A 19,059-nucleotide genomic window follows, 5' to 3' on the forward strand; every position below is an offset into this window, starting at 1 on the left:
AATGGTTCACACCAAAAAAAAATTCCATTTTTATTGAATTCTAATTTAAATATTCTTATTCAATGTAGTTTTGTCTTTTTTATGCCTTGAATCAAAAACATATTTTACCAAAAATTTTCAATCCAAATCTGACATTGCTAATACAATTACCTTACTCTTCTTTCCACTTAAAATGTAAAGGATAATTTAACTCATCTAACTAAAAAGAACTAAAAATAATTAACCTTAATAAAAATTTTACCAAGAACTTTTAAAAGTCATAAATTATACATTACAAATATAAAATTATTATATTTAAATATGATGCATGTCATTCTTTACCCCAGGTTAAGCAACATTTCCTTTTTCCATAATGTAAATTTATCCTCTTTCAAAATAGGTCAAGATCTACTACTTCTAAGAGCCCTTCCCTAATAAACTATAATTAATCTGTAATTACTTATCTGCTGATACAACTTACAATTTTGCTTGGACTACATTAGCTTATATTTACTCACATAGCACTTTGTAAGTATTCGAACTGTAATCAGATTCTAGGATTATAGTAGCTAACTTTTAAACAGCATTTTACATTTTACAACTCATCTTACATGAATTAGTTTATTTAAGCCTCACAATAACCCAGTGACATAGGTGATATTATCCGTTTTACAAATGAGGTCTCCCCAGGAGCTGGATGAGATTTAAGTAAGTCCAGGGGCACTGGACTATTGAGTTTGTGAGGTACTTAATTAGGAGCACCAACATCCTGCAAACCATTCATTATGCTACAACTAAATAGTAATTCAGAAACTGTTTCATATCCTGATATGTTTTCCCACAGCATCAGGCACAGTGATTTGTTTATATTAGATACTCAATGAATATTTATTAAATGAATAAATGAATGTTCAGTCTCTACTAAGAGCTTAGATTCTTTGAAGACAGTAAATGTATCTTGGATCTGAGAAGAGTACATACTGAAATTGGGAAAAATATAAGGATAAGAGAACAGTTAGGTGCTATTGCAAGAGTCTAGGTGAGAAGTGATAAGAGACTAAAATAGTGTTGTGGGGGTTCAGATTTTGTAGAGTATTAAACAACTGGGTGAAGAATTTTAATATAAGGCTAGCACAGTAACTCAGAGTGGGTAAATGACTTAAATGTAAAGAGGGAAATAATAAACACGTTAGGTGAACATAGAATAGTATATGTCAGATCTATGGGAAAAGGAAGGAATTTAAAAGCAAGCAGGAAATAGAGAACAAAATGTAAAATGAATAATTTTGATATTAAATTAAAAAGTTCCTGTACAAACAAAAATTAGAAGGGAAGCAACAAATTGGTAAAAAAAAATCTTTATAACAAAAACCTCTGACAAGGGTCTCATTTCTCAAATTTATTAAGTCCATTGTACAAAAAAATCAAGTCATTCCCCAACTGACAAATGGTCAAGGGATATGAATAAGCAGTTTTCAGATAAAGAAATCAAAACTATCAATAAGCACATGAAAAAGTATTCTAAATCAAATATTGCAGAAATGCAAATCAAAACAACACTGAAGTACCACCTTGTACCTAAATTGGCCAATATGACAGTAGAGAAAAATAATAAATGTTGGAGGGGATGTGGCAAAATCGGGACATTAATGCATTGCTGGTGGAGTTGTAAATTAATCCAGCCATTCTGGAAGGCAATTTCAAATTTTGCACAAAGGACTTTAAAAGAATGCATTACTCTTTGATCCAGTCATACCACTGCTCGGTTTGTACCCCAAAGAGATTAATGAGGAAAAAGACTTGTACCAAAATATCCATAGCTACACTCTTTGTGGTGGCAAAAAATTGAAAATGAGGGGATGCCCTTCAATTGGGGAAAGGCTGGACAAATTGTGGTATCTGTTGGTGATGGAATACTATTGTGCTCAAAGGAATAATGAACTGGAGGAATTCCATGCGAACTGGAATGACCTTGAGGAATTGATGCAGAGTGAAAGGCACAAAACCAGAAGAACATTGTACACAAAAAGTAAAAACATTGTGGAAAAATCCAATATAATGGGCCTTGCTACTAGTAGCAATGCAACAAGACAGAACACTCCTGAAGGACTTATGTAAAAGAATGCTATCCACATTGAGAGAACTATGAGAGTAGAAATGCAAAAGCAAAACATATGACATCACTTATTACATATATATGTGGGTATGTGATTTGGAGCTTAGGCTTTAAAAAAATCACTCTATAGAAAAAATGAATAATATGAAAATAAGTATCAAGTGACAACATTTGTTGAAATTGCTAGTCAGCTCTGGGAGGGGGGAGGGAAGAGGGGAAAGAAAATGAATCATGTAAACATGAAAAATATTTTTTAAAATAATTTTTTTAAAAAGATTATAACACCAACACTCCCTTCCAAGTGAATGAGTGCTAGGTGAAAAGTCAACTTCTGTCCTTATATTACACACCTTGCATTAATATCTTCAAAAAGGTTGTCCCATCTCCAAGTTGAGTTAAAGAGTAGATAAGTGAAACTGTCCCCTGAAAATTTAAAAACACACAAAGGAAATAAATCATTAAACAATATTTAAAAGGCACTGGCAAATCTGATTTCAATTTCAACAATGATTTCCTTTGGGTAGAATCCAGGTGTAATTCAGATGGAATAAAAATTTAGGGGTTTGTCTCACTTACAGAAAGAATAGCAGTACTCTGAAAATGTCTTTATACTCTAGTTACCTACCTTGTTTTGATAATTCAATAAAGGCCAAGATATAGGTAATCCTAAGACCTTTACCCAAAAAAGACAGAATAACATTATTCAGCTAAGGACTGCTTTTCAGCAGCTGTGATTAAGAGTTATAAAGCCAGCAAACTCAGGTTCCGGTACTTTGTTTATAGATAAGTCTCATCTTCAAACTCTTACTCAATTCAATTTGTTAAGCATTTATTGATAGACTACTATGTACAAGGCACTAAGCTTAGGGCTAAGGATAGAAAAACAAAAACAAAACTAGTTATCTTCAATAAATTTGTGAAAATTATCTTGATAACTATCTTAATATGCTAAAGTTGCCATTCTATGTGAATGAAGAAAATGCGTCCAATTGATTCTATTTATCTGGGACTCGGAGTGATTTAAAGAAACTATCTTTGTGACCCAGAGTAACCTGAAGAAACTGTCTTTGAAAATTACAACCTGGTTGAAGTCCATCTACCACTGGCTCGTTCTATACCATTGTCACAGTCTCTCTAGGACATGCTAGCCAAAAGACCTTGGGCTTTTGGGTAAACGTGTCTGGCCCCAAACTCTCCATATCTGATTGAATTTATCTCATGGCCTCAACTATAGGACATCTGGCTCTAAGACTCAGTTGATCATTATACTATTAAAATCGTGAGCCTGAGTTACTTCATAATCTTATCTTGATGTCTTTTGCTAAAAATATGTAACAAAGATTTTTTTCCCCTTTGTACCTGGGAATTCTTCATCCCATTGCTCCACCCATACCATCCCAGATCCCTCCCTGGATCTGTCCCTTCTAGTCCCTTTCCCACCTCTCTTCATTAAGAATTATAAAAATAGCTACTAGTCAATTATACTCTGAGGTCTTATCAATACTGGATCAATTTGCTTCCATGCACATATGTGTCCTTGCTTAAGAGAGATTATCTTGACTTTAAGGCATTGTATCTCTCAGTTATCCCTAAGTTACGGGAAAGTGGGACATAGATTTCTAGGGATCTGAGCACCCCAAGGTGTTTGCTCCCCTCTGGGGAAGGAGACCAAAGTTCCTTAGAGTTTGTACCTTAGTTTACTTTGTTTATTTGTCTACAGAGAAATAACTAATCCACATAGGCAAATAAACAACAACACGCCAAAATGTAAATATGATGTGCTTCTGGAGAGGTGTGGAAGTACTAATAACAAAAAAGTTCAGATAAGGTTGACTGTAGAAGTTGATATTTCACCTAAGTCTTGAAGTAGGTTAGGGATTGCAAGAGTAGGGGTAAGAAGGAAGAGCATGCCAAGCAGAGCAGGCAGATGGCTTATCTAAAGAGACGGAAGTGTGAGATGAAATTTCCATATGAAGTTCAACACATAGACCAGTTTAGCTGAAACAAAAAGTTAATGAAGGATACTAAATGTGAAATAAGTCTACAAAGAGGAGTTGGAGGCAGATTATGAATGGCTGCAGGGAGCCACTGAAGCTATTTAAAAAAGATGGGTAATATCATCAGATTCATGCTTTTATATCAATTCAGCAACTCTGTAGAAAATGAACTAGAGACAGGAGAGTAAAGCAACTAAAAGCTATTTCTATACCCAATCTATCAGTTAATTAAGTATTGAAGTACTCACTGTGTGCCAGGCACTGTGATAAGCTCTGGGAATATAATAAAAACAAAAACATTGTCCTTGCTCTGAAGAAACTCATTCTAATTAATTGTCTAGCCCTTACCTCTCTTGGAGCCCTTGCCTACCTTGGAATTGATACTTAATATCTATTCTAAGATGGTGTTTTAAAAAAAAAAGATATATACATTACAAATTGTAAACTGAGGCATGAACTCTTTGAAATTTAGGTGTCTCTTTCCCCCAATAGGGAGAAAACATCTTGGGGCCCTGTGACAAATATAAACCCATAGAGACCTTAATCTCACTTTCCCAGTACAGGAAGATAACAAAGAGATATTGTCTTTAAAATAAAGATAATCTTTATTAAGCAAGATGAACATGTGAATGTGGAGCTAATCAGCCTATTGCCAAGGAGCTCAGCTCAAAAGCTGCAAAGAACAGATTAAGTCATTTTCTAGAGAAGGGAGATGGAAGAAAGAACTAGAAGGAGCTGATTCAGGAAGGTATCTGGGTTGATATGGGCAGCGAGTTCCTAGGAATGGTGGGGGATGGGGGAGAGCTTAAGGGGGGGTGAGGTGTGTGACAAATTCCCAGGTACAAAGGGGAATACCTTTTAGTGCATTTTTGGAATGTAATAACATATTCTTTAGCATGTTATAGAACCATGAAGAAATCAGGTTCCCAGACTTAAGAATACAAAGAGGGTACAAAAATCAACACCAGCAGGTACCTTGTCAAAGTTAAATGTAACAGTAAATAGTACCAAAATAACTCAAGTCAACAGAGATAGTACATGGGACCAAAGACAGTAAGTATAAAACAAGATGTTTTTGTGAAGCATAAGGCTGGCTATCTTATTCTAGAGAGACTAAAAAAGCTGGTATAGAATGAGCTACTGGCTGGTTTGATCCTAGTTAAATCAAGTGTCCTAGGACTAAGAGCTAGTTTCCATGGTTACCTCAGCTAGGCTGTTGCTTTCACAGACGGTTTCTTCAGGTTTCTTTGGGTTTCAAAAGCAGTTCTCCAAGTCACTTGGGGGGGGGGGGGGGGGTGCTGAGTTCCCAGGTAAACAGAGTCAGTCTTATATATCTTTATTACCCACATAATAGGGCAATTCAACCATATCAAGATAAAATTAAAAGTAAACTAGGACAGCAACTGTGAATGATAAAAGAGGCAGCTGGTTGCTGGACCTGGAGTCAGGAGACATGAGTTCAAATTCAACCTTGTAAGAATTGCTAGCTATGCAACCATAAGCAAGACTAAATTTAACTTGTCTGTCTCAGTTTCCTCATCTGTAACACAAATAATAATATCTCCATTACAGAATTGTTGTGAAGACATGAGATTTTTTTTTGCATACCTAAGGAGATGCTAGATATTATTATTTTCTGCAAAGTAGTAAGTAAATTCTAGATATACAAGACAGATGAGAGAAATATTTCAAAAATACCCAACAACCAGCAAATGAATGGATAAGAGATATGAGGGAGAGTTAATGATCAAGGAGGTCTCCAAAGTTGAGAATGTGTATAAATGGAAGGAAGGTAATTTCAACAGAAATATAGAAGTTGTAGAGTTTGTGATAAAGACAATGATTTCTATTTTGACCATGATGGAAAGTAAGGAGAGACAGGATCTTAGATTTAAAACTAGAGACCTTATAGTCCAACTCCCTCATTTTACAGATAAGAAAATTGAGGCCAAGAGCATAAGTAAATTTGAATATCCAGAGGACAGAGAGGTTGCAAAAGGCAGGGCTGAAATCTGAAAAGACTTGGACTCCAATTCTAGGATTCTGTCCATTACAACTCACTAGATTTGTAGATTTAGATGGAATCTACACAAAGATAACAACAGAAACCAATTAGATCACTAAGAAACGAGACTAGAGAAAAAAAGGCAACAAAACAGATGCCTGATGTATACCTACATTTATGGGTCAAGACAAAGAAGATCCAGCAAAACAAACTGAGAAGTAGCAAAGTGCCAGGGAAAACAGTATCATAAAAACTTAGGGCAGAAAGATTATCCAAAAAGTGGTCAATATTAGCAAATGTTGCAGAAAAGTAGTATCATTATAAAGCATTAAACTCATAGGTATTATGAGATTATTGGTAACTCCAAAACTTTAGCTTCATTAGAGTAATGAATGGGTTAAGGCATTTAGTTTACAAGTAGTAAAAAACGAGTGGAAGATGGGAAACTAGTGGCAAGGCAGAATGATAGTTTTTCCAGGACTATGATTATGAAAAAGATGAGATATAGGATAATAGCTTGAGGGGATATAGCAAGGATATAGCAAAGAGATCTTTCTTAGTTTAAATTTTTAAAGATAGGATAGAGATAGATGTGTTTATAGGCAATAAAGAAGAATCCAGTGAAATCAAAGTAAAACTGAATAGAGAGAAAGCAGTGATGATGTAAGGAAAGGTGCAAGCATTAGGACAGTGATGGTGACATTTTTGGAAATGGAGTGCCCAGCCCTCCCCGCCCCCCAACCCCTCAGAACAAGTGCCATGCCCACCCACCTCCAGAGACCTCATGCTCTATCCCTCCCCCTTCTTACCCCAATCAGGGGAAGGAGGAAGCATATCCATTGGGCTGCTGGGTAGAGAGGTGGGTGAAATGAAGAATGTCCTCAATGAGTATAGAGGGGGAGGGGAGAGGCCCAATTGCTCCCCTCCAGCTCTGCCACCTGTGAGTTTCCTACCTTAACCGTGGCTCGCTCCCACTGGGCTACTGGGCAGAGAGATGTGAAAAAATGTCATCAGATGCAGTGGAGAGGGGGAAGGGAGCATCTGTTTGAATTCCTCTGCCTTTCTAGTAACAAACTCAGGGGGATGGGGTGGTTGCATGCCCACAGTGCTCAGTGTGCCATCTTTGGGCACCCATGCCATAGGTTCGCCATCACTGCTCTAGGAGATGGCAGGGACTGAGATCAAAAGCACAAGGAGAAAGGCTAGTCTTGGCAAAAAGAAGTCATCTCTTCCTCAGCCTGAAGAAAAAGAAGAGAGAATGAAGGATAGTCTCAAATTGAAATAAGTTTTAATGAGAGAAAAGAAGGAAATTCCTAGAAAATGGTCTTTCTCTTTTTTTTTCCCCCTCAAGAAAGTATAGAGTTAGGTCATCTAAGAGAAGAGTAAAGAAGTGACAAAAGTTGTTTGAGAAATCAGTAACTGCTTTTGTTGGTGATATTTTATACATTTACATATCAGGCTTAGATAACAGGTTTGACAGTTCACAGATCAGAAAGTGCAAATTAAAGAAAGGCAAGAGGGCCAGAATCAACTATAAGAGGTAAAATGTTTGATAGAAATGAAGATAGGAAAGTTGTTGGGGGTTTTTTTAAAAAGACATTCAAGTCAAAATGCATAGTGGTTTAGGGTCATGAAACATATGGGTAAAAAGCATTATACTGTCTTTGGACTTAAATCAAAACACCACCTCCTCTTCTTCAGCTTCTATAGATTCAATGCCTTCTCTGATCTTAAATGACAGTTGATCAATCAGAAATGAAGAATGTCCTGAGTTTCTAATTCTCTCGCACATATGTTTAGTTTTTAGAAGCTATTGGTATTTATGTGCATATGGATAAGAAGTATGGCACAATGGAAACATCACAAAACTTGGGATGGAATTCTGCTCTAGACCATAGGCTACACATTTCTTTTCACAAAGTTCCATGTTGCTATGATGAAAGCACTTTGCAAACCTTAAAGTACTATATGTCAGTTGTTATTTGTTATTAGTATTATTCATCTGTTATTTTCCTCTTCTATACCATAACCTCCATGAGATCAAGAACTATCTTACGTAAACCTTGTGTCCTACCCAAAATACACTCAATGACTGCTTTAAAAATGTCTGCTGAATTAAAATAGCTAGAACTGCCTTAGTTTAGTTTTGTTTTGTTTTAATTAGCCTATTTTTCTCCTTTTTATAAAAGAACTAAGAGAAAAACATTGGATACAAAGATTCCCAGTTGCCCACTGGGAAGTACTGATGAGGTTCCCAGTATAACCTACAAATCCTTATTAGCCTATCATGTGTCTCCAAAATGGGACATTTTCAATGAAAAATTATATAAAACAACAAGAATAATTAAACAATCACACTAAAAACATATGTTTAATCTAGTATTAGAGGAAAAGTAGAATGAACTAGAGGAGGCTAAGGAGAAAGATGAAAATCTTTATGGAAATCCTGAAGGGAATTTTGCGTACTTTATGAAACTTTAGAAAATGAGAGTATTATTCTTTAAAATATCTATTTTAACTTTAAAACTTATGTTTTTCTTTCTTGGTAAATTGTTAGTGTATTTTTCTAATACTATCACATACCTGTCAGTCAGGATTAGTCATTTTTTGACTTTGATGGAAACAAAAGGCAGAATAAAGGAAATCTTCTTAGAATAATATGAAAAAATGAAGTATGAAGAGGAAATGCATATGCAGATAAAAGAGATTGCTTAAAAAAAAGTCTCCTTATTTTGAGTCTGAAAGCTCACTATGCCGAGTATTGGTATGTCACCCCACATTATTAGCTGTCAGTCCAAACTTCCAAACTTTGAGGGAAGGAGATAAGGAAGTAGAACCTGGTGATAGTAGGCCATTTGTATGAATAAGCTTCCCATATGCCACTATTTATAAATCAAGAAGTACTTTAAATGCCAATTTTGAACATGAAGATTTAGTTTTTAATTAAACACAGTACTATTCAGAAGAATCATTATGGCATGGAATTAGATGGTTCTGGATTTTCAAAGGCTAAGTCAAGTTTATACAAGCTCTGGAAAATCCTATGGAACTAAATAAAGGCTTCAAAAAGTATGGGTCTGGTAATAGATAATATTTCCCTTGTATGAAGACTAAGCTAGAAAAAATTAAAAAAAAAAAAACCCTCATCTGCTGCAGTGATTTTTTTTCAGTCACAGGAATACTAGAAGACAATTTACTAAGTCATGAGTGTCTTATCTATTACCAGACCCATAGAAATATTCACACTTGTATTTTACCTACGACAAAAATCACATATCTTTAAAGCAATAAAATGTTCGTTTAATTTATTACAGAAAATCATTTTTGAAAAAAAAAAAACTTTCCACTTGCTGAAACTTACTATCTTTGAAGTTTTGTTGTTTTCCCTTTAAATTTATGTAAAACTAATTATAGAGCAATTCAGTAGAACAGTAGATTTGAACTCCAAGTCTGGGATCTGGAAAATCTAATTTCAAATCTGGGTTCAGACACTAGACTAGCTATATGACCCTAGACAAGTCATTTCACCCAGTTTGCCTCAGTTTCATCTGTAAAATCAGCTGAAGAAGGAAATGGCAAAGTGCTCCAATATTTTTGCCAAGAAGAGTCGGACATAACTAAAATGACTGAACAACAACAAAGCAAATTATCCTTGAACTGCCCTAAATTCATATTCCTAATGTTTGTTCCCAAAAAGGGTAAAATATTTTATTCAATTAGTGAAAATGTTGGTTTTATAATATATATCAAATGCTTCATTCTATTGGGAATATTATAAATTTGGGGTTAATTAAAAGAGATTAGTGCCTAAGGATAAGATGAGGGTTAGTGTCTCAGGGTCTTAGGTCCAGCTTAGAACAACTTGGACTCAGAGTTCCTGCTGGACTGCTGAGGTACTAATAAGGGTTGGATTCCCCAACTATAAGGGTCTCTGGGAGCTGAAGTGGGCCCTGGAGACTGGTAATTTTCTGGCTCTCTCGGAACTTCCTTTAAAAACTTAGGAATACCAGATTGACAGTTTGGAAAGAGAGAAAGTGATAGCTTGGCAGTGACTAGAGGAGAACATTAACAGAAAGAAGGGGACCTGTTCTTTTATCTCTGTGAGCCTGTAGAACGAAGACAAGTTTTCTGGGCCTACCTAGGCCAGGAAGTCATCTCTGGTTGACCAGGCCCAATCCTGACTAAGCTGGCATTGGAATAGTGAACTAGAAGGATACTTAGAGACAGTACTTTAAGAATTATATATACATACATACATACATATATATTGATAAGGATATTAGAAATAATGTATGTAGAATAGACTTTGGGGTTTTAGAATAGTTAAGGAGAGAGTGACGGTCTGGGAACCAGGAAGAAGTGACTTCGTGAGAAGTCTTGAGTTGGGAATGGGTTGTTAGTACCCCTTTAGACCTTTCCCTCTAAATATTTTACCTATCTTTATACCTTTTAAGCCATAAAGTTATTAAATAGAGTTTTAGCTTACATCTGTCTCCAAGACTTGTTACTGTCAACCAATTTTACTAGGCCCAATCTTATTACACATGCCTAAGCCCAACTGCTCTTCTCAGCTCATAACAACTTCATCTGAAACACAACTGGCCCTTACCAACAACAAAGCAGAGACTAAAAGACACTGAGTTTCAAAATATACCTAACAATTCAATAAACATTAGTGTTAATCTTATTATGAATTCCATGAACATTAGGTAGAGGAAAAAATCCAATAAGGCAAAAGAAAGAAAATATAAGTGTGAATATTTCTAAAAGGCATGTACAACCTATAAAATTAAACTGAAATATCTATTTAAGAATAAATCAGAATATCTTTTTTATCTTATTTTCCAATTGTTAGCATTTTACTAGACGCTAAGAATATCACTAAATTGTGTAACTAACTAGCTATATCAACATTAGTAGATTTTTAAAATAAATTTAAAAACAAACATGAGAATAGTAGATATCTACTAGAATTTAAAGTATAAGACAAAGATTATGATTTAACATCAAATTTGCTAGGTTTATTTGCTTTGACAAGTATTTCTTAATTTGAAATATAAAGCATGATTGTTGAGAAAGTACTACTAAATGTGAAGCAATATATTTTTAAAGACTAATTATGCCTTAATCAAATCTTTCACAGAAGCAGTATATTATAAATCTTTGATGAGAAGTGAAGGTGAAACCAACACATTTTCTTGTGAAAAATCACAGGTATTATTGAAGAAAAACTTAAAATATCCTACTGAATATGATCAATGAAAATTCCCACCTAATTTTATGATAAAAAATAGACATCCTGTAAAATTAAGTGCAAGAAAAGAGTAACCGACTAAAACACTGTTGGTGGAGTGATGAATTGGTTGAACCATGAGAACCATGATGGAAAACAATTTTGGAATCCTTCTAATAGTCACTACTGCATATATATATATATATGTATACCCTCTGACACAGACTACTAAGCGTAAACCTCAAAGAGATAAAAAACAGCATATTCACCATTAGGCATCTATGCTGAGCTCCACTGTAGGAAAATAAATTTTTTGTAATAGCAAACAACTGAAAGTTGAGCACCTATCAATTAGGGAATGTTAAGATAAATTGTGGCATATGACTATATTAAAATAATTTTATGCTACAAGAAATGACAATTATAAAGAATTCAGAGAAATGTGTGAAGAATGGTATGCATACAGAGCAAAACTGGGAGAATAAATCACAGAATGACCACAATAACATAAAGGGGAAAAAGGTAAAGGGGCAAACATAAAAAAACAAAAACTAAAATATCTATAGACTTGGTCAAAACAGAGGCTGAAGTTGCTGAGGATATTATGCAGAGGTTTTACAACAAGAAGGCTTTAGTAACAGATGGAGAATAAGAAGGGAAAAAAGTATCCAAGATTCAAATAGCAAAGTGTGTTGTCAGGTGACAAGATGATACAAAGTCTTAGATTTTTTTCATCCCTTTGTCAAGTGGGAACATCCAATGGGATATGTTAAAAATTTGCCAACTGCAATTAAGTAATGTAGGAATGTTTTCAACAACCTCCAAGCTATATGTGCACAAATATGAAGCAAAGTTATGAGAAGTTTACAGCTTTTCAGCTCCCTTTTATCATAAAAGTTTTATGGGCTATCTTCCTCCTTAATAAGACAATAAGCTTCTATTCTACATCCTCTGTGCCCAGGCACTGTTAAACACTGTGGATACAAAGAAAGGCAAGGAGCCCTCAAGGAGCTCATAATCTAATTGGGGGAACAACAAATAAACAAATATATAGAAACAAGCTATATGTAGGATAAATAGAAAATAATTAAAGAGGTAAGATACAATGATTAAGAGGGATTGGGAAAGGATTCAAGTAGATGATGGGATTTTAGTTGAAGCTTAAAGGAAGGTAATGTAAGAGAGAGAAAATCAGATCCAGCAATGCAAATTGTAAGAGAGAAAATCAGATCCAGCAATGCAAAGGAACAGCCCAAGGAGGAAAGGGCAAGAAGACTCAAGATTTCAGAAAGGAACAGAGGAGCTGGGGGAAGTTGAAACTGCCAGATCACTTCTTCTTGTGAGCTCTCCTGGAATGGAAAGCCTGAGAAGAGGGTCTCTGAGACAGAGGATCCTCTGAATATTGACTACCTTCCAGTGAACCCTTAAATCTCTCTGGTTCCAACTGAAGACCAAAAAAAAAGTAGACTAGGACCTTATAGAAAGATGTCTACTAAGAAGATTTCTCTCTATCCACAAAATTGTCCTGGACTTCAATTATTAGCCAGATTATCTTAGGAGGAAGGACAAACCAATAACTGACCAAAAGGAGGGTCAAGCAGACAGCCTGAACTCCTCAGGATTTGGGGGGGAAAGGGGAGAGGAAGAGGTCAGTTAAGTCATAGGGATTCCTATTGAAGGAGTTTACCTCAATAATTGGTTCCAGACACCCAGAAGTTCGATTAATGCAACCAATATTTGTTTATTAATCTATTGATGAATAATATGTACCTAACTAGCCAGGGCAGCCTTCGTAGTGAAAGCTGCCCAGAGGCAAAGTTATAGACAGTTTTTATAGGTTTACATATGTGAGAAAGGTGAAAAGGTAAAATGAGCTCATACAAAGTTAATGAAGGATATATGGCTTTGAGTTTAAAATAAGTGAAATGTGGCCTTAATGACTGGGACAAACTGATCAGGGCAATTAATTCTTATTAGACACAGGCCAGATGTACCATAAATTGGGAAGGTAGATCTTCTTTTGTATATCTTATCCTGCACCTGGTTTATCCAGTCATCAAGGGGGCATCCCCTAGTCCCCCTGACCATCTGTTGTTACAGTCTGAGAAAGCACATTCCTTAAGCCTGCTTTCTATATTACTTTCTATAAGGAAAAGTATATTTTATTGATTACTACTTTTACCAATTGATCAGGGACTTTGTCTTATTCTATTTCACTATCTCCCACTTTCCTCACCCAACACCCTCATTCTCCCTGCCTTGTAAGTCCCCAAGAATAAAGTTTTATTTCGATCAGATCTGCCTGTTTCCTAACATCAAGGAAGGGGAAGAAAGATTTGGGGAGAATCATATCTTTCCCCTCAAGGAAGAGAGCTAGCTCCAGACCAGGGCTGAGGAGGAATTCAGGTCTCAGAAGGGAAGAGTGGAGTTGTGATATAGGGAGAATCCAGAAGCAGGAGAGTTACCCTCTCAGCAATAGCCAAGATCAAGAAGGGAGGCAGTGGGTCATCTAAGACTTTCTCCTCCAGTTCTTAACCTCTATATCCCAAACCTGATCTCTGAGGAGACAGATTCTGCCCCCCTGGAAGACAATTTGTGCTCTCCTCCCCAAGGGGAAGAGAGGGGAGGATCAATATCTTTCTCTCCCTCTCTTCCTCCCTCTACCCCCCTCCCTCTCATTCCCCAGTGTGAGTGTATGTGACCTCCTTCTGGTCATGTTACAGTAGCCAAGAAGAGATAAAGAGGAAAAGCATTCCTGGGAAGGGGGACTGTCATAGAAAATGCCCAGAGTCAAATGATAGGATGCCTTGTTCATGAAGCAGCAAGGAGTCCAATATCACTGGAATGAAGAGTGTGTGTATAGGATGGGGAGGAAGTTTGAAAGAATAATAGAAAAATTGAGGGACAGGATTATGAAGAGCTTTGAAAGTCAGTGGATTTTGCATTTGATCTTGGTGGTACTAGGATCAAAGGTGGCACATAGTGGAAATGATTCAAGGCCAAGACTTTGCAGGGTCAAACTGCTGATATTAAATGGGAGCCAGGGACTTGAAAAGAAGATAAGTGTACAAATGAACTGGTTCACCAAAGTATTGAGAGGAAGAAAAAAAAATAGAAGGGATAGTAAGGGAGGTAATGAAAGCCTGGGAGAGAACGGAGGGTTACAGGGACTGAATATTATAGTGTGGACAGAGAATAAGATTTGGTAAAAGAAGAAAAAGGGAGAGCAAGAAAAGCAATAAATTATGGTTAGGAAAAGGGATTTTAGAGCTATAATGTCGCTCCTTATGGGCAAAGGCTGTCAGTCTTTCTTTTTGCTTATATTTGTATCCCCTATGTGTGGAACATGGTGTTTAATTAATGCTAATTGTCTTCCTGACTGAGTCTATCAACTTACCAACATTAATAGGAAAAGTAATCAAGAAATTGGGAATAGAAATCAGATAATAAGAAAAACTTATGGGACCTCTTACTATTGAATATTATTTGCTGCTGTGTAAAATTATTCTTGAAACAACCTCTCACATCATAATACATTATTTATTAATATCCTTTTATAAGGAAAAAGAATTTTGAATGATTAAGACTCCTTACCTGAAAAAAAAAAGACTCCTTACCTGAATAAATTTGTTAGTATAATCGCATCCAAGTTGTAGAGTTCTGAAGTCCACTTCCTCTAAGCAGCTTGGTAATTGAACTTCAGGCACTCCATTGACTTCCTTTACTAGATGAACTGGCATATTTGCATTTGAAACCAACTTCAATTATATTACCTGATGGATAAGTTTCTTCTGACCACAAGAACAACAAAAACACCATATAAATAAAATGAATGGCCATTACCAAATTGAGTTGCTATTCTAAATTACTAATGGTTAGAATTATAAATTGGTATTATCAGACTGATTTTCCTATCCACCTTGCTCAGTTACATACCCTTTATTGTAATAGGTCAACTAGTTAAAATCTTCCATTTATAAGATAATGAAAATTAGGGGGGTTGTTACTGAAGTTAAGCTATAACTAGGTTTAGAGCTTAATTTTGGACCTCAGCTCAGGATGCTTTATATCACAGCATATGAAGGTGATCTATAAATGCTAGCTAGCTAAGGTAATATACTATGTAGTAGTAGTAATAGTAATAGTAGTAGTGGTAGTGGTAGTAGTGGTGCTAGTAGTAGTGGTGGAAGTAAAATATAGATAATAACATTACCTACCTTCCAAGGTATTAGTATAACATGAGATACAAGACAGTTTGCTGTAGTGCTTCCATCGCTTACTACTTGTGTGTCTTTAGGGAAGGTATTTAACAAGATCTTAGGTCTAATTTTTCTCATCTGCAAAATGGGAAGAAAAGGGAAGTTAGGCTAAATCTCTTTAGAGTTCTAAATATCCTGGCAAATATAAAATGTCTTTTTGTACTCTAGTCCCCTATAAGTAGTGAATGGTTCAATGTCCCTGACCTCTTTGGAGTTCACACCTGAGTCTCCCAAAAGGCAATCCAATGGTTTTCACTGGATGTCCCTATTCCTACCCATGCTCTCTCCCTCTGCATCTCCATTTACTGGCTTTTCAAGTTCCACCTTTTTGTAAAAAGGTTCTTTGTAATCTTAGAGACTTTCCTCTAAGATGGCCCCCACCTCCAATTTCATCCTTTATACAGCTAGTTCATACATAGTTCTTTGCATTTCGTATCCCCAAAAAGAGTGTGAGCTCATTGTGGGCAGACTGTCTTTTCCTCATTTCTTTGCGTTCTCCACTCCTACCATGTAGTTGGCAGCAAGATGGTGGAGTAGATAACCCTGAACCTGACAGATGTAACAGATACCTTCCGCAAATCTAAAGTCCGGAACCCACCAGAGATAAAATTCAGCCTCAGTGTGACCCTGGGCAAGTCATTTCACCCTTTTGGCCTCAGTTTCCCCATCTGTAAAATGAGCTGGAGAAGGAAATGACAAACCACTCCAGAACCTTTTCCAAGAAAAAGGTCACACAAAGAACCGAGCACAACTAAGATATAATAATCGTTGATTTTAAAAAACAAAACTTTGATTAAAACGTTGATTAAAAAAACTATGATGTTATGATCTCAGCTGCATGGCATTGGGCCATTTAACTTTCCTTCTGGGTCTTAATGCTCCTCACCTGTAAAGCGGGTAGAGGCGCCAGCACCTACCCTGCCAACCTTAGGAGTAGTAAGGCTCTTTATAAAAAAGGTAAATCCGCTCAAATGTGCCCGGGTTGTTCGCAACAACAGTCACAAAACTGGGGTTTGATGAGATGTTAACGCTGACAGGTGTAACAGATACCTTCCGCAATCTAAATCCATGCTAAACCCATCAAGATGCAGTGGCAAAGCTGTTCGAAGACCACTAGCCCACAACCCATTTCTTCTTTATCTAGCTAAAGCCCCACTTTCAACCGCACCCCCACTCCCCACCCCCTTCCCGCTAAAGGCCCTCAGGAAACGGAGGGAGGGAGCCGCCCCTCCGCCAGGCGGGAAAGTCAACTCACCGAAAGCAGCGACCCACAAAACCCGGAAGTGCGGAGGACGCCACGCTACGACGCAAAGTTCTTTCTGCCCATGCGCCTGCGCGTGAGCGATGGCAGATATGACGCTACTTCCTGGTTCTCCCTTTCTGGTGACTCCTGGTTCGGGGAAGTTTTCTTTCCGGTGTTACAGAAGTGTTATGGAGCTTTCCCGGCATGTTTCACTTAAAAGAACCTTTGTCCATTGTCGGACTTTGCTGCACCAAACGCTTGGATTTTAGGATCATTCGTCGGGAGGAAACCTTAGAGGTTATTTATTTCATCCACTCCCCCTATTTTACGGAGAAATAAACTGAAACTGTTGAGTTTAAATGAGGCCATCTTAAGCTGAGACTCGCGGTGGGTGTGTTAATGAGGCTGTCTTTTCCATTCCGTACCTCTTATTTTACAGATAAATAAACTGAAGCTTACAGGGGTAAAAGGTCAGCATCCCCACCCGGGAACCTTTTTTTTTTTTAAACTGATGATCAAACAAGCCCAGAGGGGTTAAGCAGTTTGCCCCAGGGCACATGGTAGCCCAGGTAAAGTGTAATGATTCCTGATTAACAGATAGATTGACTGTCCCAGACCACTGCCCGCCCTACCTCACTTTTTTTTTCTCCCTTTTTTGAAGTTTGCAACTTCTCCAAAGTATAAGTTGCAGTTGGGTGATGCAGTGCTTAGAGCGATGGACTGGAGAATTAGAAAGACCCATGTTAAATACTGCCTCAAAAACTTAGGGTTGGTGTTATGGTAGGCTAGTTATTTAGCCTATCTGCCTCAGTTTCCTCATCTATAAAATAATAATAGCAGCACCTATTTACCAGGTTTGTCACATTTGAACTCAGGTCTTCCTAATTCAAGGTCCTGCACTAATCCGCTGCCCTATATAGCTGAGTTTCAGACTGATTAAATGACTTGCCCACTCACATTCAATAAGTAGTGGATCCGGAATTTGAGAATTTCTTGATCAAATTCCAATTTTTCTATTACAACTCATTGTCTCATATACATTAGTCAAGTGTATTTGTGAAAAATCCCCTTTCCAAGGAAAGACTTTAAAACCAAGCAAGAGCTAGAAAAACATCACAAAATGTAAAATCAATAATTTTGATTAGTCAAATTAAAAATATTTTGTACAAACAAAACTAATGCATCCAAAATTAGAAGGGAAGCAACAAATTGGGAAACTATTCATTACAAAAACCTCTGACAAAGGTCTAATTACTCAAATTTATAAAGAGCTAAACCAATTGTACAAAAAATCAAGCCATTCTCCAATTGATAAATGGGCAAGGGACATGAATAGGCAATTTTCAGTTAAGGAAATCAAAACTATTAATAAGCACATAAAAAAGTGCTCTAAATCTCTTACAATCAGAGAAATGCAAATCAAAACAACTCTGAGGTATTACCTCACACCTAGCAGATTGGCTAACATGAGAGCAAAGGAAAATAATGAATGCAGGAGGGGATGTGGCAAAGTTGGGACATTAATGTATTGCTAATGGAGTTGTGAATTGGTCCAACCATTCTGGAGGGCAATTTGGAACTATGTTCAAAGGGCAATAAAAGACTGTCTGCCGTTTGATTCAGCCATAGCACTGCTGGGTTTGTACCCCAAAGAGATAATAAGGAAAAAGTCATGTACAAAAATATTCGTAGCTGTGCTCTTTGTGGTGGCAAAAAAATTGGAAAATGAGGGGATGCCTTTCAATTGGGGAATGACTGAACAAATTGTGGTATCTGTTGGTGATGGAATACTATTGTGGTAAAAGGAATAATAAAGTGTAGGAATTCCATGGGGCCTGGAACAACCTCCAGGAATTGATGTAGAATGAGAGGAGCAGAACCAAGAAAACATTGTACACAGAGACTGATACACTGTGGTACAATCAAATGTAATAGACTTCTCCATTAGTGGCAATGCAGTGATCCTGAACAACTTGGAGGAATCTAGGAGAAAAAAACATTATCCACATTCAGAGGAAACACTGTGGGAGCAAAAACACTGAAGAAAAACAACTGCTTGAATACATTCGTTGAGGGGATATGTTTGGGGATATAGACTCTAAATGAACATCTTACTGCAAATAACATCATTGAAATAGATTCTGATCAAGGACACAAGTAATACCCAATGAAATTGCATGTTGGCTATGAAAAGGGTGGGTGGAGGGGAGGGAGGGAAATAAAGTGA

The 19,059-nt window shown here is 36.7% G+C and overlaps 1 protein-coding gene across 4 annotated transcripts in view; it reads right to left on the reverse strand.

The window, feature by feature from the left end:
* Positions 1-16,947, reverse strand: part of POT1 (protection of telomeres 1) — a 126,056-nt gene extending 109,109 nt beyond the window's left edge. Inside the window, exons 1-4 of one of the 4 annotated variants that reach the window (XM_007504248.3) lie at positions 16,845-16,947; positions 15,548-15,667; positions 14,948-15,121; positions 2,446-2,518 (exon numbers count right to left, since the gene is read on the reverse strand). In XM_007504248.3, the coding sequence (XP_007504310.1) occupies positions 2,446-2,518; positions 14,948-15,070 (196 nt within the window). In that variant the 5' untranslated portion in view covers positions 15,071-15,121; positions 15,548-15,667; positions 16,845-16,947. Of the gene's footprint in view, positions 1-2,445; positions 2,519-14,947; positions 15,122-15,547; positions 15,668-16,475 lie in introns of all 4 variants that reach the window. The other 3 variants (XM_007504250.3, XM_007504249.3, XM_056799655.1) reach the window with 3 other exon arrangements.
* Between the last annotated feature and the right edge of the window lie 2,112 nt (positions 16,948-19,059).

This window comes from Monodelphis domestica, chromosome 5, assembly GCF_027887165.1.
Source record: "Monodelphis domestica isolate mMonDom1 chromosome 5, mMonDom1.pri, whole genome shotgun sequence".
NCBI classification, from domain to species: domain Eukaryota; kingdom Metazoa; phylum Chordata; class Mammalia; order Didelphimorphia; family Didelphidae; genus Monodelphis; species Monodelphis domestica.